The 27,489-nt window shown below is 40.5% G+C and overlaps 1 protein-coding gene across 1 annotated transcript in view; it reads right to left on the bottom strand.

The window, feature by feature from the left end:
• Nucleotides 1-27,489, bottom strand: part of GLP1R (glucagon like peptide 1 receptor) — a gene marked incomplete at both ends in the record, with an annotated part of 87,537 nt that overhangs the window by 13,085 nt on the left and 46,963 nt on the right. Inside the window, 5 exons of the mRNA XM_084203054.1 lie at nucleotides 646-706; nucleotides 9,050-9,209; nucleotides 10,613-10,766; nucleotides 14,146-14,252; nucleotides 16,796-16,905. Of these exons, the coding sequence (XP_084059180.1) occupies nucleotides 646-706; nucleotides 9,050-9,209; nucleotides 10,613-10,766; nucleotides 14,146-14,252; nucleotides 16,796-16,905 (592 nt within the window). The remainder of the gene's footprint in view (nucleotides 1-645; nucleotides 707-9,049; nucleotides 9,210-10,612; nucleotides 10,767-14,145; nucleotides 14,253-16,795; nucleotides 16,906-27,489) is intronic.

Raw genomic sequence — 27,489 nt, 5'->3', positions numbered from 1 at the left:
CAAGCTACAGGGCTATTTGCAAACCAGCTATTTACAAAGCACATACAAAGGTATTTTTTTCTGGAACAGCCATCGTGGTAAAAATACACAAAAAGTATTTTGTGTTTTACAGCAGTCTTGCACGTGACATAGGTGACTTCAGCTACACTAACGTAAGCAGACAGAGAATGAGCCTTTATTTTAGGAAAACCTAAATAATGAGAGCTTAAACAAGAAAAGACAATCACTTCTCTGCTGCTAGGCATAGGCTAATCACTACAAATTGCAGGCAGAATCCTGTGGGAGGTTGCTGTCTTCTTCTGAAACAACTGTAAAGGCTACTGCCAAAGGCACAGTATCAGGAGTGGTCTTGGTTAGGTAGGATGACTGCTGCTGTTGATGCTATAAGTACAGAAAAACAAAACATACCTTTCCTTGACCTGAAAAAGAATAGATTCATTCAGACATGCAGAAAATTCTGATCAGAAAAAAACATATTCTCCTTTCTGAAATGTTATGCAAGACCTTCAGACAAAACAGAAGCAATTATGTGAGGTTTCAGCACATTGCCAAAGCAAACCACGCTGAACAGAAAGCAAACAGTGACCTGCTGGTGCACACATACAGCACAAATGAGATAGCTATAAAAATCAGAACTAAACCAACCCCTCATCTTCATAAAGGTACTTGACAGTTCCCCAGAGGATAACAAACAGCATTGGCACACCTGAAAAGAGAGGAGACAAGGCTGACATTGACATTGAGACTGGGAAAAAAGTGAGAGAAGGACAACTCCCTCTGCCACCCCCCATAATGATGAGCAACATAATTAACTGGTGTCAGCGTCGCAGCTCCTATCCAGTACAGATTGCCATGAACAGTGGGCTCCCACCTAGCTCTCAACAGGCATGAAAAATGAACAACAGAAGTGCCCCATAACAGGCATTCACCACTTCTTCTGTGGATATTTTCACAGACAGGCTAAGGGAATTCAATTTTTGGAAGATCTACTAGCCTCTGTACTCATGCTTGAGAAGGGTGCAGTGTGCTCTGACCAAAACATTTGTGCCTAAATTTCTGCTTGTGGGTCACTGTATTCAAGCTTGACCAAGTTCAGGCTGCCTGCTGGTGTCGAGGCTGGAGCACAGCCAGCCCCACATGCCCCCCATGGCAGAGGGAGGGTGGGCACCCCCAGCAAGTGTCCTCCCTCTCAGAGAAGTGCCAGTTCTGGCTGTGGTACTGGCGTGGACTCGAGTGGCTGCAGCAAGGACAGCAGAGGAAGCTGGCAGTGAGGAGAGGCTTGGCCCTACCCTCCCCTGACAGCACATGGGCTGCGGCTCGTCAGCTCATCTGGGCTGCAAAGGGCAGAGTCAAGCCAAGCAGGCTGGCACTCATTACCTGCTTTACAGCATCAAAGCTCTCTAATTAACTTCTTTCATTTATGAAGAGCCTAGGTCATTAAAAATAATTTTAAAGTGCACCTACCAACCAATGCTCACTACAGAGAATGATAAAAATGCACACAAGGAAGGAAAGCAGGTTGTGACTCAAAAGGCAGGATGAGGAATTTCTGCTAAAGGATAGATCAAGATGGTCTAATTGCTCCTTGGACAGCTTCTGATGCTGCATGTGCATTGTATAGAAAGATCAACATTTAGCATACTTTGTTACTTTATTCTTAAGAACCACTAAAGTCAGGGACTGTAAGAACATCGGGCTGCAGGAGTAAGTTCTGCACAGGGCAAATCCACAGTTCATGGCAGCAGAAGCTATGGGGAAATTGGTCATCCCCCACACTCTGAATACCTCAAGCAGTACCTTTCTTGGGTATTTTCAGTAAAAAACCTTCACTTCTGCTGTACTGTAGAATTTGTCTGCTATCAGAACAGCTAAATACTAAGGAGAGTATTATTATTATGTCTGTAATCAGTTACTTAAAAAAAAAAAAAGAAAAAAAAAAGGAAAGAGAGAACAAAAAGCAGCATGGAAAAAATACCAATAATTAGAATAATAGCAAAGACAATACTGAGTAGAGATTATTTGGGCAAACAGCTACCATGTTCCATGGATTTACTTGATATTGAGAATACACAGTATTTTGGGAGCGAAGTTATCAAAAACTCTATGCTGTCTTGATGGTCATATAGACAGATTAAGAACAGGCTCACTGTGCATCACTTCCAAACCGAATGAGACTTTGATTCACAGAAACAAATTATAGTTTGAATTATTTCTTTCCTGACTTTGCTGAGCATTAAGACATCTCAATATGAAACTTACAGGATGAGACACAAACACTGAGAGGACAAAGACTGTATGTCAGTGGATATATCATTTGATAGATCAAGTGATAACAATAATGATTTGTAGATATCTCAGTCTTCTAGATACATCAGAAATCTCTCCATATTTAATCAAATCACTTGACATTTAAATTGAGAACCAATTATTAATACTATATTTCAAAAGAGCCTAACTAGATGGAGGCCGATATAATATAATTACATCAGTTATGCAAATATTATGCAAATTAATAGGCAGCAAGTATAAAGCAACTTGTTCAACATTCTCTGCCCACTCCCACTTGTGATGCACACCACTGGTGTCTTGGCATTGCAGCACCATCAGCCACACTATTTTCCATGTTGGCAATGCACATTTTAGTCTGAGACACCAAGACCTAACAGTGCACACATGAATGTGCACTGATGTTCAAACCTTACTGCATGGATACCACCTGACACCTACCAAATCCACAAAGCCTTGTCCTGAGAAATGGATTGCTCTGGAAACTGTCTGGGACAGTCTCAGCAGATGGGAACACATGCAGTTTTCCAAAGCCCTAGTGAAGATCTAAAGAGGAGACTGCCCCAAGAACATTCCCTGTAGAAGTCATTCCATTACAGCAAAAGAGCAAATCTGAAGCATCTCTGCTATAGCTGCCATTTGCAAGACTCTCCAAAGACTAATTAACAGTCTTGATATCTAATTTGCCTGCATTAACTGCCAAAAAACCATATATTATTCTGGTGACTTCACTCAGTCAAGAGAACTCTGTCTGGTTTGAGCAGGCAGTAGAAGTAAACTGAATACAACTCACTGAATAAACACCACAGATGACTACGTTTCATTAACAGCATCAGAGGTGTATTCCACTCCCGGGCTTCCAACACTTGATGCATTTGAGTTTCAGTCTCACACTTTCTCCTGCTGCTGCTATTCAAAGTACATCAGATACCCAAGAAAAAAACTGCACTCATTTACAGTAGGCATTTACTTAAGGTGTTGGCTGAACTCTTTCTGGTTTTGCTTTTTTGTCATACAGAAAACTCTGAGATTAACTGAACAAAGAAAGTCTCTGAATTCTGGAAATGGCAATGTCTACTTTTTCTTCTGCACTGCATCACTGCTGAAGATGCCAGAAACTGCAACAGCCTGATCATGATAAACCGTGACCTTAATTCTTGCAGGTTGATAGCTGACCCAAAATCTTTGAACACTACATGGCAATTCTGAAATCTGTCAAGTGTACTAGAAAATAAGCCTGCTGACAGCTCAGCTAATAAAGTTCTACTTCAAATGACTGGGCATCTGAATTATAGGCTGCAATAATAATATATATTATAGATGATGAGAAAGTAATGCAACTGCCAAATCATTCTCTTAACATCCCGCTGCATAAATAAGCAGCACAACCTACTTAGTTTCACTGTAGCTTATATATTCTACACCTGGCCAGGTGCCTGCATAGTAAGAAAAACAAAAAAAAACTTGGAAAACCAGTCATTTTTCAGAATGGCAAAAGGAGGGGGTAGTTAAGAGAAAAAAATGTTGAGAAAACCTGTACAGGTTGGCATTTTCAGAATGCTCCACTATCCCTAATGAGAGAGGCACGAAATTCCTGCAGCTGCTAATGAAGTTACTATGTCCTGATAGCAGCATGCAAAAATCAGTCTCTTCATTTAACAGGTCTGAGATATTTTGGTAACAGAACAGAAAAGCTCAGGTTTGTTCTGGAACCCAGAACATTACCAAGAGAGGTGTCACCAGGTGGTGCTATTCCATGCCATCATCTTTCCCTTACCTCCACGTGCAAGCAAGTTGCCATTCTTACAGACACACCGTATTTTACCTTTGTATTGTACCTCACTTTACATGGAAATAATTTCAGGAAAGACATGAGGAGAAAGGAGGCTCCCCTCATCTTCACATGCTGATTAGAGATTCTTCCTGAAGTACATTTGTCTCTGAAGGACCAGAGCAATGCCATCCCGCTGAAACCCTCAGAGGAGGACATACTCTGAATACAGCATTTTAGGGCTGTTTTCAGTATTTCAGCTGTAACCTGACATCCCATGTGTGATAAGTTCAACCTCTGAGAAAATCGGGCATATAAACCAGAAGGAGACTACTGCTGTCAGAAGAAGTCCATTCTTCTTTCTCTCAGAAAGCATCCAAGATGCTCTGACTTGATCAACTGACTGGTGAAGGAATTCAAGAATGATGCCATGAACTGAAAGAAATGATAAACAAATATGACTACATGTAAAAAGAGTAAAAGCACTGATGAATGGAGAAGAATAATTTTTTTTTTCTTCCAAAAAAAGGAAAAACATTAAAAAGCTTAATTTAGAATGAAGAGGATTAAGAAGAATTCCTGAAATGCATTTCTTAACAAGATCAGTCTGGACACAAAATCTATTTTACATCTTTGTCTGAAGCAGAGTTTTCATTTGAAAACAGAAAAGAAGTGGTCAATGCTATGAATGCATCCTGTTGCTACAGTGAGTTCATACTGGGCTGCTGAAGGAAGGTTTCTTACTGGCTCTGTTCCAGTCATATATTCCTTGCAATCAGGATGTAGATTTTGATGCCCCAGCCAGGCTTCCTGCTTTTAATAGCTTCATTCCTCAAAGTGTTCTTCCTTAGAGCAAGTTTGGATTGCCAAGGCTTGGAAGGAAGCAGATTATTTATTTTTTATGGTGATTTTCCTGCTGCAAGTGCAACTGGGTGTAAAATTACCACAGAAGCTCAGAGAATATTTAGCTGTTTAGTAACAATTTCTTTTTAGCCTTTAATGTTGAAAATGGTCTCCTGTCTGGTCATTGCTCAGAGTCACAGCGGGATGTTTCTGTTGTTTCCCCATTCTTCCCTCCTGTCTACTCTTAAATGTGAATGGGTCCCTTTGCCACTAAAATCAGCTTTACAGTATAAACTGCTCTTCTCCAGAGACTACTCAGTACAGTACTGATAGCTGAAAGTCAATGTCAGGCTCAGCAACTCCTGCCTTGGGCTCAGATGTGATGAACACTTGGTTGGTGTCCTGGACACTGATTCAGACCAGCCTGCACATACTGAGAAACAAACAAAACAAATAAATAATGATCTTGATCTCTGTAGTTAGGTTGGGTTTTTTATCCCTTTCTCATAAATGTTTTTTCTTCTCTCTAGAAAGTGAGATCCATGGGCAAGGATTTCTCAAGGAAGCACCAGGTACCAGCAGTGCATAGCAACAGATTTTCTTTTCTGCAAGTGCAAATGACTACATGAATCAACAGCTGTTGTAGCTGCTGTTGTGCTGACCCCCAGAGGGAAGGAAACCTCTCACCTACCTGCTCTTCCATTAGCCTATTAAAATTTTGGGGGTTTGGTGCTGCAAAGTGTTTCTGCCTTTTTTTTCTCCATCAGCATTGAAAAGGGAATATACAATTGTTTTTGCATTAAGATATGTGGAACTTAAGGCTGACATAAATATATGGAATTCTGCTTTGACAAAGAAATAGAAGACACAAGCAAGGCATATTCCACATTAAATGAAATAGGAAAAATTTAACACTGCCATCTCAGAGCCTAGTATGACATGACATCTCAGCAATGAAGTGGCCATTAGCAATAGAGTTACCTCACAAGTAGGGAAGCTTTATAGAATCCTATCAATATACATGATGCTAGTATAAATGACTCCCAATTTATGAAACTACATTAGTTTTCATAGGTCTATCAAGATTTTATTACTTTTCTAGGTTTTTCAGAGTACAATAATGCAAGACAGACTTTTCCCTTTATAAATACTTCAACAGCAAAGGATAATTAGTCATTTGAACTGATAATAAATAGACTACTGTTTAATAACTGACTTTAGAACTGACCTGATATTATCATATAACAAAAATTGGAATATCTTGGAACCACTGGTCTACTATGGGCTAAATCTGACAGAGAAGGGAAAGAAAATCTTTAGTCATAGGCTTGCCAAACCTGGGAAGAGGGCTTTCAACTGAAGTTACTGGGGAATGGGATCCTTAATCCATCCCACTCCTACCAGCAGGATGCCAGTGGCAGTACCTGCAGGGCTATGATCTCACTGGCATCACAGAGACATGGTGGGATGGCTCCTCACTGGAGTGTTGGAACAGAATGCCACAGGCTCTTCAGGAAGGCCAGGCAGGAGAGAGCAGGAGGGGTGTCACCACATCAATGGCAGCTGGAGGGCATGGAGTTTCCACCTGGGGATGGGTGAGGAGCTGACTAGGAGCTTATGGGCCAGGTTCAAGGGAGGACAGGGACAAGTGACATTACAGGGGAGTCAGCTGTAGGCTGCCTGACCAGGAAACCCTTCTATAGACAGACAGCAGCAGCCTCACAGTCACAAGCCCTGGTCCTGTCCTCCTGGGGGACTGCAACCCCTCCCATATCTGCTGGAGGGACAGCACAGCAGAGCATAAGGAAGTCCAGGAGTTTCCTGGATCACACTGATAAGTTCCTTCTCCAAGTGACAGAGGAGCCAATGAGGAGAGGTGCCATGCTGGATCTTGTTCTCACCAACAAGGAGGAGCTGGTGGGGAATGTGAAACTCGAGGGCAGCCTTGGCTGAAGTGACCATGAAATGGTGGAATTCAAGGACCTTAGGGCAGTGAGGAAGGTGCACATCAAGCTCAGTACCCTGGGCAGAGTCTGGCATGTCAGAGTGATCACAGTCTTCAGTTACAATTGTAAGAAATAACAGCATGAAGTGACTATATTTTTGAGGAACAGAAACATGAAATTTTCATACATAAATATTAATTAAATGATGAGAAATGAAAAAATTAAAAAGATATCATATAAGAGGACAATTCATTAATGGAACAAAGGGTCAGAGTATCAAATTAGCACTGACAATCAAATAAATATTTATTTGTTTTGTTCCCGCTTTATTTTTACAGCTGATTAACTATTTCAAAGAGCAGGACAACAGTTCAAACAGGAACTACTGTCTCTCTCTCTGAAGCCTCAGCATTACACTGAGGTTACAAAGCAGCTTAAAAATCAAATTAAATAAAAATCTTCTGAGCATTGCATACAGCAGAAAGTCATCTGGTGAGGGACTTGAGCACCTGAAAAATGGAATCACCAATGAAGAAGCAGAAAGAGTGGGAAAAAATTTGATATCTTTCCACTGGTTATAGATGAAACTGTTACCTGGTATAACTAATCTGGGAGCACTGAAATAGCAGACACTTCTGCATTTGAAGGCAGAGAATCACTGGCAAGGTTTGCACATGCAGACACATATGGAAGAGCAACTATTGAAGGGCACGGACAGAGCTTTTCTAGAAAGCTTGGATGAAACCCATGTATCTAGTGCCAAGTTCTTGCTTGCTGCTCATTTCCACAAACTCATCTAGAAATTCGACAGACAACAGCAAAACCACCTTTGTAAAGAAAGAACAAAACCAAAATATCATCATCTGCTTCTGCCTTCTGCATTTGCAGGAGACAAACTCTAAATAAAAGTGATTCAGACCAAAAGCAGCCTAACCCTTTCTTATAAGTAAACACAGTCCCCTTAGGATTTGACTAGATATAATTTTGTTCTAATTTCTTTTCCATTTCCTTTCATGACCTCAGTCAGTGCTTCAGGATAGCTCCCCCTCCCCTTTTTTAAAAATTAAATTGAGGGTCTAATTAAAACATATAGTTCAAATGTTAAACAAAAAGGTGCTGCTTTTGCTACATGCCTGACATGAAATAATATGGAAGATAGAGAACTTTAAATAAAACTCTGCTGCAGGAAACTGCTATTATTTGCATTTATTTATTCATATCAATATGACAGAAAACCTTTGCTCCAAGTTTTTGTAGAATTGGGTAATTCACAATAATATGCCATTTATATGCATTTTTCCAGAGAACTAATTTGCTAAAATCCACAATTGAAATCCATAGAGAGAGGAGGAGAGTCAAAGCAATTCAAATGCTCACACTAGCATCTGTGAAAGCACTTGTAGTGTTTATTTGTATTTACTTTCATCTTTCCAAAAGTGGCCTGATTCCACCAAAACGGGAGGATAGAGAAGACGGAGCGAGAGAATGCAGTAAAAGTACATGCAAGATCACTCTAAAAAATAGGATTGATCCCAAACTGTAATGTATTTTCAGGTGAACTATACTGTGAAAGAATCAAATCTTTACCCTTTCTACAGAAGGTGACCCTTACTCAACCAGCTGATTTCAAGGCATCACAACCCTTGATTTCAAGCACACACATGCCCATGGCACATGCCCCCCGACCCTTTTTTTCCCAGACAATCCCCATCTGACCTGCTCTGCCCACTTAGCCAACCTGACACCACCCTGCCCCTTATTCATCATCCCCTCCCATGCTGTCACCATTTCTCTGCTATTGTCCTCGCCTAGATGCAAAGCAGCCTTGCTATTTTACACCACAAGCAGTTCACATGTCTTTAAATGCAAGGGGAAACTTTCAGGAGGTGAAGCAGGGCAATCCAGAAAAGTTCACATCCAGCTAGAACCACCCACACATAATCTGTCCCAGAAAGCTTATGTCCTGAAGGAAAAGTTTGTCACTGGTTTGGTGAGTTTCTGCAGTGTCCCACTGCTCCTGTGCCACGAGCATCCAGGAGCTGTGACCACACCCTCCAGCCCAAACAAGGTAAGGGATTGAGAACAGAAAGGGAATGCAGAGTGCAGGACTTGAACTGGGCAGCACTAGGACAGACACACAACTTCTCCTGTTATCCCCTCTGCCAGTGCAGCCACAGGAGGACAAACGGAAAAAGCAACTCACCCCAGCCAATGCAGAGATAAAGGCGGAAAATCCTCTGCTCAGAGAAGACGGAAAGCACCAGCAGTGTGTACAGGTACATGCCTTCCACCAGCAGCCAGTAGTAGTTTGCAGCCACACAATACTGCATCATCACAAAGACCAAACGGCAGCTGAGAGATTCCTGCGATGGAAAAAGCACAGCCCAAAGTAACCCAACAGGGATTGAGAATAAAAGGATACGAACTCAAGAGACTGGTTCTCTTTACTACTCTTGCTCCTCAAAAAGGGAGCTTGCTAAACTAATCACATATTTTACTGCTGAATGGACAGAAGCCAGTAATAGGTGCTATGCACAGCAGACAGATGCTTTCAACAACACAACTCCTTAAAAAAAAGGTACAAGTTCTGTATTTTTCCCTCAATAAGCAATGGGTTTTATTTTGAAAAGCCTGAATAAAGATGAAAAGAATAAGTGAAAGGTACTATATCAACCACTGTCAGTGACTCTTTCACTTTCCTGGACACTCTATTTTGCAGTTGAGAATTTCTCTATTAAAAAGAAAAGAGTGGATGCTATAAGGTTGAGTATTTGCAAAAGCAAAGGATATTTTCATAGAATAGCAATGTTGCCCAGTGCACCCCATTTCAGTGCAAATTCTCTCATAGCTGGTAAAATACAGAGATGATCAACAGGGCTTTAGATAAGTATGAAACCAGATTACCTAATTAATATATCCATCAGACCTAATGAAATCACTATTGAGTAAACTGCGTGTAAAATCATAAAGTCAAGGCTTTTTGGAAAGAAGAAATGACTGACAATCCAATATGAACTTTTCCAAACCATTTAAGACATGTTATTTTCCGGTAACTGATAAATTGCAGATGAGGAAAAAAAATCAACCATCACATGAGATTCACTAAGTTGTTTTAGCACTTCTGCCTTAGGCAGTGTCAGAAAAGGATGGGCACTAAGGATGCATCAGGAGAGTTTCCCCTTGCCACTCCAACCCTGTACTGCAGCAGCAAATGTTTTAGACACGAGCTATACAGATAATAAAGCTACTTTTCTTTGAGGTTTCAAGTACATTTTGCATTCCAAATCCAAATGGGGAAGGGCACACCATCATTATTTACAAAAGAGTTGTATATCCTCTCTCATCAGTTAGAAGTATTTAATTAGTATATACCTCCAAAGTTTTTCTAAATGCTTTCAAATTTGCATTTTAATCAGATGCTTCCTTTTTTTCCTGTCATCAAGAGATTATATAGAGATGACCAAGAACAACCAACTTAACTGACCAGATGGACAGTTCTATCACAAAAAGCGCTGGCTTGGGCAAATAAATGCTCTCTTGTCACTGTCAGAAAGAAAGGAAACTGCAGCATAGAAAGAAGATATGGGCATTGGTGTATACATACATATATATGTATGCAAAAAGATCTGCTTCTTGTTCCTCTGTCTCGTGGGGGCAAACTTCCCACAGGAAGAGAAACATGTAATGCCATCAGCTAAAGAATTAAACTACCTGCTGTCATGCAGACACAGCACATCCTAGGACTGACCACAGTGTCTGCTCTTACCTGGAAGGCTATAAGTCCTTCCCACTGGTACTCCTGTGTGGCTGTGCTGTACATCCACTTCACCACCGAGTCTTTAATGAAAACAGATATAGCCCGGAGGATAAAAGAGGTGAAGAGGTTCAGGTGAATGTAATTCCTCGTGCAATGCAGATGTCTGTAAAAAGAAAAATCCAGTCACGATCTACTACCCACATAAAGATGGAACATCAGACACAGGACTGAGAAAGGGAACAATGAGCCCTGTAAGAAATCAGGAGGCACCAGAGGAAAACCCATAACTTGAGAATGTCTGTAGGGATTTCAAACTGTGTTTGGGAAGAAAATAATATCAAGGAAAACACATTCAAAACTTTAGCCCTTAGAGCCAATGTTTGGGGAAAGGAAGAAGATAGGTGTGTTAAGAAAAAAAAATATTTCAAAAGCTTAAAAAGTGTAAAAATAAAGTCATTTTCAGAAGCCTTATCTGAAAGGACTGAAAAAGTCAAGTTCCACATAATGCTGAAGCTAATTGCTTTGAATTGACCCCAATGTCACTGCGCAAGTTTACCTTGGCAAAGCTCAGGACTGGTGTGCAGTGCAGCTTCTGGCTGTGCTCAAGCCCACAATGAAAAAACATCCACCTGCAAATCACCCTTTGACAACAAGAAAAAAAATCTATATTCAAATTGCCTTCTGGGAGAATTGTAAATACTTTCTGTAGAAGTAAAAGGAACAGATTTTTTCACTTCTGCATTCAGAATTGAAAACAAAAAAACAAAGGAAAAATCCTCTTGAGTTTCAGCAGCCTGCTGCAAAGACAATAAAATTGCTACTTGTAAAAAAAAAAAAAGGCATGTTAAGGGATAGCAAAAGAAACTGCAGTCATGTAAATGGCATCCAATTGCAGAGTACTGCCAATATTTTACCAGCCTTATCCACATTTTTCTCCCAGCTCTGCAAGGGTACACACTTTACCAAAAAGGAAGTTACACTGGGTATGATTTTTAAGATGCTAAAAGGCAGATGTAATGTACGGTAATCAGCAATTATTCCAGCAAAACTTTCAGTGAACTTATACTTCATATGTCTGGTTTTTACAGCTCTATAAATTTTGGTAGAAAAACTGACTTGGTCTGAAAGTTAGAGGTTTGCACTGAAGAACAACTTGTTTGTCATAGGTCAGGTAGAATTTTTGTATCACTTTTAAGACACAATTTATTTCAAAACTTACCTATTATTAATATTTATGTTCCTTAAACTCAAAATTCATTTGTTGCTACCCTTCAGAACTGCTACACATTTCAATCTGATTGAAAAAGTTATGTAAATTAGGCAATTGAAGAAAATAGGTTGCAAGTAGTTACTGAGTATTTTTGCTACAGGCAATGCAAGTTATTCAAATTGTTTCAGTCATGAAGTTATGGGTCTAATTCAGCTTCCACCACTGAAATTACAGACTTGTCTTCCATTTTTTTCAGAGGATCCAAAATAGGACTCTAGAGAGACACTGTTTCCTCCGCTGTATCACATTTAAAGACAAATATAAAGGTTATTCTGTAGTCTAAGAACTATAAGAGGCCCATCAGTATTTGCATGTCATTGAATTAGATTTTTATCCCCATTTTTTGAGGCTGAGCAGCTCCAGGGAAACGAGCAGAGATTCCAGTCAGAACCCAGAAACTGCAGTTCGCATAGGGTAGTCTCATATTTCATGAGATCCAGGACCAAGTTGTCTCCTGGTAAATAACTGAGACAGGAGAACACAAAATGGGTTGATTGCATAGTTTTAACAAGACTCTTGGTATCTCTGATGTCCCTAGAACCTCACTATCAAAATGAGAAGCACACACTTGTGTACAGTTCTCCAGTCCCTGCTTCATAGCTGACAGAAAAAACGCTAAAGCAAAGCCCCACAAGAGTCAGGACATCAAAATTCCCTTTCTCCTACCAGTCCTTGGTGACAAATTTGCTCTTTGTTCCCTGCCAGAAAACATCCTTTCCTCCTTCCTCCAAAAAGTTCATGGTTGTGCTCTGTGACCTTTACATTTGGGCTGCTAAGATTGCTCAAGGAGTGTCATTGATAGGTGGAGTGAGGAGAAAACAGTTATCCTGGGAGACATTTGGAGACTTCAAGACCATCTGGTGCTTCTTCAGAAAGGTCTCAAAGTTGCACAGGTACAACACATACAAATCATAATTATCACATGGCACTCACAGAGGGTGAGCATGTCTCTGGATTTCTGCAGTCATTTTAAAACTTCCTTGATATTGCCCACCTATGCTTCTCCACTGGAAGGAGAAGGGATAATAGAGTGCTAAAAAACTATAGTTCAATGTGAGGAGGCTTGCATCACTTTAGTTTTGGAAATTAGAAGTTAAAAGACATGACTGACCTTTTTAAATACATAAGGGAAGAAAGGAAAGGGACTGCCTTGCTAAAAGCGTAGTGCAGGCACCAGAGGAAATGACCAATAACTGGCAATGGTAATTCTTGAGTCAGGGAAAGAAGTTTCTTAAGGATCACTGAAGGTTCCTGACTTGACTTCAAATAAGAGTACCAGGACATGGAACATTATACTTTTTTAGAAGGCAGACTCATCAGGACATAAGAGGGATGGGACCTGGCTGTAGGGATCAGCTTCATGCCAGAGGGACTTCCTTCCCACAACAGAACAAGATCTCATCTTTTCATCAGGCTCCTGTGCTCAGCACCCCCAAACTGAAGGAAAGTCTGTCTGGAATCAAAACATCCCTTGCATTTACAGAGAGGAAAAAAAAAAAAGATCCCTATTAGAATCCAAAGTTGTGTTTTGGTCTGGTGGGGGTTTTTGGCTTTTATTTATTTTTTTACCAAACACACACCGTGTATCTTTGGCATGGGCAACCAAGAGTGTCTAAATTTTTATATGCTCTGTTGAATTTGTAGGTGCAAACCTGGATGAACTTAGTATACCACTGTGGCCAGCTGTCAGCAATTTATTTCACAAACTTTTCAAGTTACAAATTAGATTCTCTTCCATATTGTGAAAGAAATAAAAATTTCTGAAAGTTCTCCGAAATTATGAATTTGGTCAAAAATCCATTTCTGCACATCTTGCATGTGAAGACTGGGATATAGGCCAGACTGAGATTTGTGCTCTAGGTAACTCCAAGCAAAGCAAGATGAAAATTTTTCTCCTAAATGTCCTTGCCCATCTCAGACTTGTGCCTCATCTGCAAGGTGAGACCATGAAGGAATGCTTGCGTCTCTCTCTTTTACCACCCCTTCCAATGGAAATTTCATTGAAATAAAAACTTACATAACAAAATATTCCAACTGATAAAAAGTACCTGTTCTACATGTTCATATGGGCAACTGCAAAAATTTGGCAATTTTACTTGCATTTTGAGAAGAAATTAATTTAAGAAGGAACACAGAAGTGACAAAAGACAGAGAAATAATGAGGTGATGGAAGGAGGGGAAAAATAATCAAATGTTTCTGTCAAAGTCTGATACTGTCATATAGAAAAACGTAAAACCTTTAGTCCACTCTCTTCAAAGCTTCACCAGTTACCTGAATCCAAGAAGAATGGCAGTTGCTATTACAAGGGCAGAGAAGGAAAGAGCATATCCAATGGTGTATATGATGGACAAATTCAGGAGCTGTTCTTCTGGTGCATCCTGAGAGCATATAAAGAAGAAAAGAAAAACAAAAAAGTGGAGGGGGAAAACAGAGAGCTCATGGCCTTCAGTTCTTTTCTCCCAGCTACCTTCTAGCTTTCTTAATGATAAACAGAAATCATTCTCCTACTTTCAAGTTTAAATGCACACATCAAATCAGTCTTCCACTTTCCATATGCTCTAAAGAAATAAAAATTTAATCTTAATTCCTCAGCTGCTCCCAGGTATTCACTCAAATAGTTGGGTTTTGCAGCCTGGCTAGAAAAACAGATAATGTGACATTATTTCATAATAAAGTTGGAGAGACATGAATTACCACACAAGCAAATCTTAAAACTGATGGCAGGAAGCAGAGACACAACTCAGACCTGCAGCAAAAAGGGAAGACCTAACCTTTTTAGACTTGAGTACTTCAAGCAAGTCTCCTTACTGTGATAATGAGGGGGGGTCCTCATCTACACTTCAAAGTGCAACAGGCCCAGGTTCTATTTGATGATTTGGAGGCAAAGCACGCCTGGCACTCACATAGCTAAACCCTTTTCTGCCCCCAAATAATCTGTAATCTGCCTCACCTACGCAACCTCCTGGTAACAAACCAGAGCCCAAGAGCATCTCTTGACCTGGGTGTTACCACACAGTTTGAGAGGGAGCAACCTGCTGCAGACCAGAGCAGCGGGGCTCTCTTCAGATTCACTGAAAACATGATTATTGAGACCCTTGCTTGAAAATTCTGGCCAAAATCCTTATAGAGAAGAGAATTACTTGAAAAGGTACAGGGTGCTCTGAATTTTAACACAGTCTTATTGCTCAGCCTCCAAGGCACATTCATATTCACAGTTCTAGCTCATCTCTAAGCACTTATCTTTGTCTAAATAGAGTCAGGGATTTTATTTCCCTCCTTCAAGCTGCTAACTCTGCAATTGACTCCTGAGACCTGTGCTGAACAAAGGAATACATTCCTTGTACTTCATAAATTAGGCACAGTTATTCAGATGCATTTTACACAGCCAGGAGGATTTAAGGCTGCACCTCAGATTTGCTAGCTTAATGCTTTAAAGCGAATGCTATGAAAGCTGCCTTTTGTAAAGGAAAATCTCTTCAGTATCAAAGCTTAAGCAAACAACTGAAACCTAACAATTTAAAACACGTACACAGATGAAAATGACATCATACACCTAAATTTATAAAGATTCACTAACACTTTGGAATTTGTTTTAGTTACATTTGCAATATAACACATGACAAACTCATAAAAACAACTTCTTGTTCCCACATGCCAGATGCATAAACCAAAGTTACTATGGGGCTCTATATACATTAGCTGGAAACCCAAACACAGCTGTACACATTTCAGGGAGTGACACCACCTACAAAGGGTTTCGGAATCCAGATCAATTTATGAAAAATTGGAGGCAGGTGCCAAATGAACAAGTGTTACCATTAGGTATCTCACTCATTGGCACGTCCCAACACAGCTCTGGAAGAAATCAAAATGGCCAACAAGGAAAAAACAAACAATCAGGCTTACACATAGCATTAAGACAATGTTTTCTGCTGGTACAGCACAGAACACAAAAGGGACAAGGAATAAGGCTGCAAGTCAAAGGAAAAGGTTAAAATCTACATATTTGGAGAACAGGAACTCTCTTCCCATTCTTCCTAGTCTGTAGCCATTTATTCCTTCTGAAAATGAGGCACTGAGCAATGGAAACCATGCAGGGCATAGATCCTGCAGCTCTTGGGACATCCATAAATTTGAACTGTTTTGACTAGGTAATGCACTGGCTCCCAGTACTCCAGGACAGAGAGAGTGCACTCAATTTCTGTGAGGAAAAGCATCGCCCTGGGAGGTTCACAGTAGTAGTGGTATCACGTGTCATGGGAACGCACACTGTGCACTGGCTGACGCCAATGGCTGTCAAAAATCCTCTGAAAATCCCTGTGCTCTCCTTCATTTAGTGCCAGGCATCTCAGCTCCCTTCAGGGTAAAAAGCATGAGGGCAAGAAAATAACACTGACAAGCCTAATTCCATCACCCACAGAAAATGAAGGTATAAAGACAGAAACCCTTAAACAAAAAAAAAAAAAAAAAAAAAGGCAGGTATTGCCCCATGCCCAAAGGTGAAAAAGCAAATATCCTTCAATTCAGTTCGTCTTAATCACCTTAATAGCTGCTAACAAGACAGACAGAACAAATGGTCACTATTACAATGACGTGACAATGGAAAAAAGGCAAAGGAATAACAGTAGGTCACTCCTGTGGCTGAGCTCCTTGCTCAACTTGCACCACAGCTGGGATGACCTGAGTCACTTCTGGCTCTCACGCACATTTAAAAGTGCTCCCATCTACCCTCCATGTTCCCTTTGTTAAAGGGGAGAGACCTGATGTCCCTCAGCATTAGGCTCACTGAGGTGAGTCAGTCAAGACTCTGACAGGAGAAAAACAAGTGGGCATCAACAACTGTTTTTTCCTCTCTTCTGCTTTGTCCTAAACAACAGCAGCAAGTGGGGGGGGGGGCAGGGGGAATGGGAAAAACTCTTACCTGGTCAGAGGGCTCACACTCAGACAGGTTCCTCCAGGGCAGGGTTGAATTCTCCTTCAGCAGCCAGGTCCCCTCCGAGGTGCAGAAGCGGTACACCTGCCCATGCAGCACTGCCAGGAGCAAAGTCAGCCAGAGGGTCAGTGGGAAGAGAGCCTGCTTGACCGAGGGGCAAGGCTCACAGAGCATCTCCATGCGACCCTCCTTCCTCACCCACCGTTCTCCTGGCTGGAGGGGGGAGCTGCAGCATGGCAGGGGAAGTGCTGCACCCACAGCCTGCCTGCCCCCGACACTCTGCTGCTTGTCCTCAGCTGCCAAGGTATCAGATGGCACCAGGACATGTTGCAGGACCATTCCACAGTAATAAGAGACTGAAATAATCGCTGCCATCTTTGTGTGGATTTTACAATTTGCATAAACTCCAGCTCACTAAAATATTAGATTCTGAAACATACAAATTCTAGGAATGTTAAGCTTCAGCTACAGATTCTACATGGAAAAGAAGGTGCAAAAAGACTTAAAGTGCTTTTTCTTTTCTGAAAGCACGCAGACCCAGAGAAACCTCAGAACAGGTACACTAACACAAGCTTCCCAAAAGGTAACTACTTACACAAACATCTGGGCTACAAAATGAAGCCATAAATCTTTTCCTAAACTACCTAGGTACTCTTTCTATTGCTTCTGTCTACCTCCTTGAATAACAAAAATAACAATAAATTAAACACTTTTCTCAAGCAGTAAGCTGCTTGATCTTGTGAAAGCAAGCACATTGAAATGGCTCCTAATAAAATTACGTCAGACAGAAGCACCAAAAGAAAAAGTGCAAAGGGAAAGCAGCACTCAGAGTGCATGAAAAGACACTCCCTCTCTAGTGTCTAGAGTACTGGGGAAATCTAACAACTTAGCTGTACACACAAGCACTGGAAGTGTCCTTGTAGGAGCTGCTTTGGAAATGAAGTTTCTCACTAATAACACTTTTGACCCAGCAAACCGACCTATTCTGTATAACAAAGCAACCCCTCAAAAAGCAATGCTGGGTCAATCCCTCAACCAGGGTTAGCCTCTACCCAGACAAAGTCTGGAAAAATACAATATTCTGGGGTATAAGAAGATGACTTAGGAGGATTCAGTTCTACATTTGATGTAATAATTCCAATTACAGCTTTTGCTCAAACCCAGCCTTGCCTGCTGCAACCTCATCCTGTTGTCAGCTCCCTCTTTACTGCAAACTAGAATCACTAGAATTTTGCATTTCTGTTCAATGGGAAAATTTTAAAACTTATTTGAAATACTAACAACCCAGTAGGTTGTTCGCATGTTAGCTGACAACTGGTAATCTACTTGATAATTGCCAGCAGCAGACAAATAGCAGGTACTATATGTAATAAATGTCAAAAAAATATAGACATTAATATTCTAATAAGCCATTTTTAATGAGTATTCTAAATGGTAGCTGATAATGGTTGTGGTAGGCACAGTCTATTTGGTTTTGTAATTGCTATACTGAAGATTCCAGTAAGAGGTAATATAAAGTCATATAAAAATTAAGCTAATGCTTGTGGATGTTTTTCTTACTGTTAAGGGTATCTGTTCTTGTGAAAACAGAAGGAAAGATTAGGTACAGCATCTGCAACACACATATTCACAGCCACTAACTGCACCTGCTCTCATTATCTACTGCCTGTGCCAACCACTTCTTTAGGTTGGGGTATTGCTGTGATGTTGCTCAAGGGTAATAAAAATGCTCATTTAGGAGCATCAGGAATAAAAGACTAGGGAAAACATGGGTCCTCTCAGGAAGGACAGGGGAGACCTGGCTGCAAAGGATATGCTGAGGGCTGTGAGGTACTCAATAGCTTTTTTGCTTCAGCCTGGAGAAGAAAAGGCTCCAGGGAAACCCTACAGCAGCCTTCCAGTTCCTGAAAAGGGCCACAAGAAAACTCAAGAGTAAATTTAGATTAGATATTAGAAAGAAATTCTTTACTGTAAAGGTGGTGAGTCACTGCAACAGGTTATGCTGAGAGGCTGAGGATGCCACATCCCTGGAAGAGTTCCAGACCAGGCTGGATGGCACTCAGAGCAACCTGGCCTAGTGGAAGACATTCCAGTCCAGGGCATGGTGGTTGGAACTAGATGATCTTTCACTCCCTCCCAAACCAACCATTCCATGATTCTATGAATATATTAAGGATCTCATATCATTCCCCCTCTCACCCAACCCCCTTACAATTAGTGGTCAGCAATTTGAAGGAAGCCATTCAAAACACCTGTGCAAAAGCAGCCCTAAGAATCAGTAAATATTGTATATTCAGAGCCAATGTTTGTGAAATCCAGGAGGTTTAGGTCCAGAGGACCATAGGACTAGGAAATTTTGTCTGACTACCATTACATGAGCTATAACCAAGCATTACAAGACAAAATTATTATGAATAATAATCCCAGAAAACAAGAAATTTTACTATATTCCTGGGAAAAAAACCACAAGGGAAAAAAACCCCACCCTGCTAAAGAGGAATTAATAAAAAAAACAAGCAAGCAAAAAAAAATCCCCAACCCCAATATTATTTCACATTTTCTAAAACTCTTTGTGAATTCCCCCCCATCTGCCAGTATTTCTTAGTGAAAAGGTCTAATTGGAATGAATGCCTAGCTTCAATATATTTATTTTCTCTCCCAATCATCATGACACACTTTAATTTTCTTTTTATTGATAACACTTTTTAAATAATGAAGAGGAAAATCTAGTGTATCCTGAAGGCTGATATATATTAGAGAATTGAAAAGTTTACTGTAAATGAAACATGGAATTTGCTATCAGACAGAAAGACAAGGCAATTCATTTAGATATGAAGAAAAAATAATGTGATGCTATTACACTGGACAGAAACATTCCTGCCACACCGAGGGGTCACAAATAGTCAGGTTGTCACAGACTCACTGATTGCTAAAGCAGGGATAACCAGTGCAGGACTCAGAGGCAACTGAAGACCAGCTGGGCTATCTGAACCCAGGAAGAGCCTTAAAATGTAAAAGAATAAATCAAACAAATTCCAAATTGATGAGACCGCACATCACGATGTGAGAGCCTAAACACCTGGTCTATGGAATAATTTATTAACCAAACGCTCATGAGATAGCAAAATGTTACAAAAAAGAATGTTTTAATGTTTGCTTTAATGTTTTAAAGAGCACTTATAATGTAATAAAAATTTCCCCTTTGAGGCACCATTGAGATGCCAGCTGATTCATGGGACAATGCTCCGAAAGAGCTGAGAGAGTGCAGAATGCAGGACATGAAAATAACACGGGGCTGATGCACTGCAGGCAGCCAGTTACTCTCAGAAATGTGAAAACAAGTCTCGCTGCTGTGGAAATGGAATGCTTTCAGTAATGTGTCAGACTCCCCATTACCCACACAGCATCACTCTGTGGAGCTGTGAAGGGCTCAGAAATTAATAAACACCTCACACATGAGGCCCTTCATGCCTTGCAGCTTGGCCCATCCAACACCAGCACCATGCAGGGTCTCCCAGGCAAACCCAGAGGAGACTGCCCAGAGCCCAGACTTCACTCAGCACGCCACAGAAAGGTGTGCCTCTGACACAGAACCCTCCCAAATGGCATCAGCCCACAGTCATTCCTACTTCCTGCATTTCCCAGAAGCAGAAGGCAAACAGCCTCCTTCCACTCCTCCTGTGGGCAGCAGGCTCAGTGACAGGCAGCCACCCGCTACTGCCCAAACACAAAAAGGCTGTTCATGACCAACAGCTCAAAGAGATCCACCTGAGCTGAATGCCCTTCCCAGTCTTGTCCCAGTGACACGAGGGACAGAGTGAAACACCAGCAACTCTGCTCTGGTGTTCCTCCAAAATAACCAACAAATCCCTGGAGACTTTAGATCCTCTCATATACAAAATTCCTATCTTTGCTGGTCCAACAAAATTCAAGGAATCCACTAGCTTTTAATCAGGAATGTTTTGAATGAAGAATTGCAAATGTTTTACCATTCTTTCTGCTCAGAGGAAAGCATGTGGCTTGCAATAAAACTACCTAAAAATTTATTTTAAACTTTTTTTTCACATGTACTTCTTATGACTCTTTCTGCACATGTGATCATCCCTTAAGATGGCAGAGATCTTCAACCTTCTAAACAGATACAGGGATAGTCTATGTCCACCTTCTGTCTTTGCTGAGGGCCTGGTACAAAGCTCACCAGGAACCTCATTTCCTGTGTCTTTCATGTGATGCCACTGCTGAAACGAAAATCAGTTATTAATAGACACTGAGACAAACTAACAGTGACATGCTAGGAGGTGGCCTGTATGCCATGACAGAAAGAAGGCACCCACACAGCTTCCCCCACAGCTGCTGAGCAATTCCAGCTTCTTGCTTGCAGGTGGCTTACTCAGAGGCAATTCACATTTGTCCATGCCTGAATTCTGCAGTGACTCAGGCTCTCTTACCTTTAATACAGTCAAAACGCCAAGCATACAAAGACCAGCAGCAGTTCTAACAGACCAGAATGACGAAAAATATTTTTTTAAAGGTTCAGGGTGGCTCTTGCCTCTTTGCTATCCTGCAATAAATACCTTTTTCCTGTCCTGTTACGTTTGCAACAGTCAATGTTGCAAATCATTCCACTATATTCCAGAATTGGCTATTGTCCTCTGCAAATAAACAAATACCCACCCAGTTCACAGGGAATCTGATTTTATTTACTTTTTAAGTTAAGCGCAAAAAATTGCAAAACCTTTGGAACAGCACCTAATGGCACGAGTTTATTTCAACAGTGTCAATCACACCTCATTAGAATTACATGTTAAAACATGGACTGATGCCCAAACCTCAGTCTCTGTAAGCTGATAAAAGGTAGAGAGCAAGCATTGAAGCTAAGAACATCTATCTACTGAACCTGTAAATCAAATCAAATCCCAGAAGTAGCTGAATACTTTTACATATGGAGAGCATAGGCAAAAAGCTCACAAACTTTTCCTTATTAGCCCCACTTTTACTAGAAATAAAAACAAATTGAGTTTCTTCTCTTTTTGAAACAGCCAACCTCATCTGCATTTTACAACATCAGGGTGTCAAGGTCAGTGTGACATTACTCACCCAACTGTCCCTGAGGATAAACTGGAACATTATTCACTGTAAAAATAAATTACAGCACGTCCTAGCCAGTCAATTCTATTCAGGCAGAGAGATGAGAGAAAGAGAACAAGAGACTGCAGACTTTTGTCTGTCTGCTCTGTGTCAAGCATTATAGACTTGTCCTCTGTTAACATCCATTCTCTACTTCCAGCAGGGAAATTGCTTTGGAAAAGGTAACCATTTCCTTTATAAAGCAGGGACTCTGCTGTATGAGGGCATCACTACAGCCTTCAAGACAGACTGACTTGTTCCTGAAATGAGCAAACTTCCCTTTGAAGGGGGCAACAACTTATCAGAATTTAGGAGGCTGCGCCCCCATAGGCAGCTCTGTTCAGCTATCACTTGCTGTGCCTTGGGCAATGCTCTCCTGAAAGGAATCACTCTTGGCTGTAAATGCTGCTGCTAAGTGTCACTCAGCCCCAACCCCTGCGCTGTTTTCTGCAAAGACATCCTAAACCCAGGACTCATGCCTAGGAGCATGCAGCTAAAAACATGACATAAGGGAACAGCCTGATCCTGAAGCCTCCAGGGAGCTGGAAGAGCCCCAGCCTGCACCACTGTCCAAGAATCACATTTATCAAAGTGCTCCTTTGTGCTGGGCTTACCACCACATCATCTGAAATGATATTACCTCAGCAACAGGCAGTTTAACTACAGGTACTTTATTTAGTATTCTTTCCCACCATTTCTCTTCCCTCATAATGGATTAGTCATCTCAACTCCTTTGCTTTTGTAATAACAAAAAAAATAACATGTGCTTGCATGTTCCCTTGCACCATGGGGTGGCTGTTAGGTGGGTGCAAGCTCACGTCTGTCTCTTGGTAGGAGTGTGACTGCATTTACTTCTCTTTTTCCTCTTCTTACTTTTCTTCCTTGCAGTGTTATGGCATTTTTTCTTTTCTTAATTGGAAAAGGCTGGAGGGATTCTTGGATCTTTCAAGCTAGGAACATTCACAATAGGGATGTTTGAGTCTGTTTGCCCACCTCTCACCCAAACCATACACACTACTGAAAATTATTCTTTTCTGCAGCAAGAACTTGAAGTGACCACCTGACATGGACTCATGCAGACCTAACAGATCTCTCTGCATGGTGCAAGGGAAGATCCAACCAAGCACAGGCCACACTAAGGCTGCACAGACACCCCTGCATGTCCTGGAAGTTCTCAGTGCCAGAATCCTCTGCTGTGCTATCAAAAGCACAAAGTCACAGGCACTGCAGATGGAGACGTTTGGCATCACACAAGGAATAGCGCCTGCATATAAATTCTTATTTAAAAGCATTCCTTTTGAAATTACATAAACACAAAAGCACTAAAGATTCAAGAATTAGGAAATGTTAAGGTAAAGCAACTTAGATGAGTTCTTGTTCCACCCAACAACATTGTTTCTACAAACACAGTCATACATTTTTTTCCCAACAGAACCCATCGTTTTATTCAGGACACAGAACAGAATGAGATTGAGTAATTTCACATTAAATTTTCTTACTACTGTGAGATGCAAGCCATATTTAAACAGACTGAATCAAGTCTATACCAAAGACTGCATTTTCTTCTTTGTGTGGTCCATTCAAAGACCACCAACAATTCAGCTCCCCAATGAACACTAAAGGGTACAGCTCATAGGCATAGAGAGATGATCAAAAAATAAAGATCATATTTTCATAACATAATAAAGTTGCATTTATACAAAAACAAAACTGTGCAGCCACAAAATTTATTCTGCATGGGCATATTCAGTTCTCTTAGTGCAGAGATCATCCTTGCCAGCTCTGAAATATCTGGCCTCACTCAACACAACTTTCTCAGTTAATGAGGCAATGATTCTGCAGAGAGGAGCCCCCTTTACTACATCTCACATGCAAATCCATTCTTCATACTGAAGGCATAAGATCTGTGAAAAAGAAAACAATCTCAGAACATAGCTTCATAATTAAAAACTACTTGCATAATGGTGGCCAATAAAGGTTATGGAAGCAAAGAAGACCATACCAAATCACAAAGTATTCCTTAAGTCACAAATGTATACATCACTGGGTATGAGTTAAGTATCTCAAAAACTAAAATAGCTTTCTGGAAAAGAATATTGTTTTTAATAGAGCATTATCCTAAGAAGTGCTATACCCTCCAAGCATTTCATTTGAGGAACTTGTATTAAGAAAAGGCTGCCATTAACTATGCTAGACAACACTGACACCTAACATAACTTTTTGAAATAAGCATTAAAAAAAAATCATAAAAGTGCACGCATGCATGTGGGCATCAGGTTTAATAAAGAATGTTTATGAACTATAAAAGATATGTGAATTAATGCAATAAAAGAAGGCAGCTTATGAAAAACAAGTATTTATGATAATGGCACAGCTTTGTCAACATTTGGTAAGATACCAAAAAGTACCATTAGAAGTTTTGTTCAGAATAAATGAAAGTGGATTGCAACAAAAAGTGTGATTGGAAGTTTAATGCAAAACAAACTTGTAAAAATGCTGTTAAGAGGTTTTGTGGTTTTAAGTTATTGGATCAGTTAATGTAATTAATTGAAGCCATCCTATTAGAGGATATTAAAATGATGCAAAAAAAAAAAAATTCTGCAGTGAAAAGTTCTCTTAAAAGGCTGCAAACCACACAACTAAATTTGTCTCCAGGGCAGAGAAAGGGATCTATTTTACTACACCCATATTCCAAGGCCTTATAAAAATAAGCAAAATAACATTCAAAACAAGCTAAAAAGAAAGGAAAAACTGGACAAATCATTAGCATAATACTTGCTGAGCTAGAAACAACTTTGAGAAAGTACAACAGATAACTAGTATGTTAAATACGCACAGCCAGGAGGGAAAGGGATGTACACATGCAAATAAACACTGGTTGGTTGATGCAGCTTCTGCACAAAACAAAAAGCTCCAGAACATGGAGGCTAAAACAAAATGCCAGATGCTGCAAGCAAACTGCCAGTCCTTGGCAACATGGAAATTAGCACAAAAACAATGGTATAAAGAACCACTGATTAAATAATCCTAAATTTATCATCTCTCGCAAGACAGGTAAAAAGATCATCCAAAAAATCCTAAACAATAGGAAGCTTTCAGAAAATAGATCATAAAGTTTATCTCAAACTACCAAACTTCATTTAGGGCTAACTATAATTCCACAAGAATTAGGCACTATCCGCGCAATATAAAGAATGTGGATACTTCAGAGCAGAACAAATAAAATAAAGCATCTCATCCATTTCAAAGACCGAAGACACACCATTCTTCTCTCCCCTAACTGCATTCCTTTCCATTTCCTGTCTCCTCTTCAGGTTCATTCCTTCAACCCTTCCTGCTGCTGCAATACTTAGTTCTCTGCTGCTGCTCAACCTTTGCCCTCCTGCCCCCTTTCCCCCCACACTATTCTACTTCTCTCTCAGCTCCTACCATTTGCCATTTTCCAAAGCCACCATCTCCTACTCTGCTCCTCCACTGCCATTTTCCAAAGCCACCATAATTAAAAGTCCAACCCAACTCCACCCTCTCACATCTCCTTTCTCACCAGTCTATTCCTCAGCCTTTGTCATCAAACTCCAAGCTCCTCCTGCTCCAGCCAAGCAGTGAAGAGGGGCAAAATCAACAAGGAACATCTGCTCTCAGATCTGGACCTACTGCAGCCAACAAGGCCACAAGAAGCCCTGCTCAGCCCATACACCAAAAGCACAGACTTCAAGAGAAAGGAACGCTGCTCCACACTGATATGGCCTCTGGAGACTGTAGTTGCAAACAACCACACAAAGAATTCACCCCCACAAGTAGCAAGAGTCAGATCATCAGCATCACAGGAGCCACACTCCTCTTTCTCATCCGCATGCTGGCTGAAATACAGAATAAGATTTTGACAAAATGTTCTTGGAAAACATCAGCCTTAAAACAGAGCTCTAATTTGTTGAATCTCATCATGCTCAGTGCTACAAATCTGTAAGATACTAAATATAAGCTCTTACAAATAATGAAAAAAAAAGAAAGGACCAAGCAGTTTTATTATGGAAACCACCATCTTTGTCTGTCCATAGTGTCTGGAGGCCACTAAAGCTGCAGGTATATCTGGATTTACCTTTCCTTTACAAAGTCCATCTTTACACCAATCTCAATGATTCTTACCATTCAACCCAAAGCTGGCACCTATCCCCGATCATCTCTTACACTCTTATATGGGTAATTTTCCCCAAGTTCTTGATTCCAATTTAATTTCTGTTCAATTTTCATTGCTTGAGAGGTATTTGGATGGACATAAAATCCCTTTGACTTAAACTTTTCTTTTCCTGCCAAGGAGCAATCCCTTCCCTTGAATATTCACTGCCAATGATACCTCACATTTAAAAAAAACTTAGGCCCACTGTCATTCATCAGTCACACCGACATGATGTTTTCCACATTTACCCCTGCTTTCATTCTGTTTAAAGGAATTGTTGGTGCCCTGCTTCATTAAGCTCCAGCACCATTACCAGGCAGTTTTTGCATGTGTAAGTCAGTTTTTTGCCTTCAGAGGAAATATGCCATTAAGCACTTGATCCTTTTCTTGCCTAATTCATTTCTGCTCGTTCCAATTGTCAAAAAGTAAATTAGAACCAGATAGTCATATGAGTCTGACCAGGCATCAACCAGCATTATTTTTGTCATCAAACAAGTCATGTACCCAAGTTCTCTCATAAACATTGCCCAGAAAGGCTTTATTGTTATACAAAGAAAAATTAAAGTGATGTATGGGAAGCCTAACAGTTAACATTTGGAGTATGTTTGAGGAGGATTAGATACTTTCAAAATTCATAGCAGGAACCTGGGTCTCTCAGGGAAAATCTAGTCTCTGACAGAAAACTCTCAAGGGGAAAGCCACCAATAAAACATGCAAGTAGAAAAGAATAATACTGCTAAACATAAAACTGTGTGCATGATTAAGAAATGTAATCCTTCTAAAGATTAGTGTATTCTCATGTTAAGGTTGCATACGCAAAATGGCATGAAAGGGGAGGATGTTCTATAATTAGACTTGCATTCAGACACCTTTTAAGTCAGTCCACATTTTTTTGCAAGACTACTCTGTCAAATGAAAATATTATAAAAAATTCAACCACAGAGCTACTAACTTAAAGAGGTAAACACTCAGCTGCCATTACATAAAGCATTTACTTATATATATGTAAATACACACACACATATACTTAGATTGAGTTGTATCTTCACCAAAATTTAACTGAGACTATTGGAAAAAGAAATGACCTTTAAGATCACTACCAGATCAGAAGCATATCTGTTATGTGAGAGGACACACGTAGGCTGGATGTGAGAGGAGTCTTTCCCACCACCCAAGGTGAAGTGCCAGGAGTTCTTGGAAAGGGGATGAAGAAGTGAGCCATATGGGCAAGTTCCTCTCCACCTATGCTGTTTTAAGATCAAGAATTCATGTCTTAGCACATCTTCTGGGACTTGGGGGAAAAAAATACCCAAAACAATCAATATTTTACTAATTAGTGACATTTAAGTAAGCTGAAAGTTAACAATGTTCTCAGCAA

This window comes from Fringilla coelebs, assembly GCF_963513975.1.
Source record: "Fringilla coelebs genome assembly, chromosome: 3".
Taxonomy (NCBI): Eukaryota; Metazoa; Chordata; class Aves; order Passeriformes; family Fringillidae; genus Fringilla; species Fringilla coelebs.
This window is presented reverse-complemented; position numbering and strand designations above follow the sequence as displayed.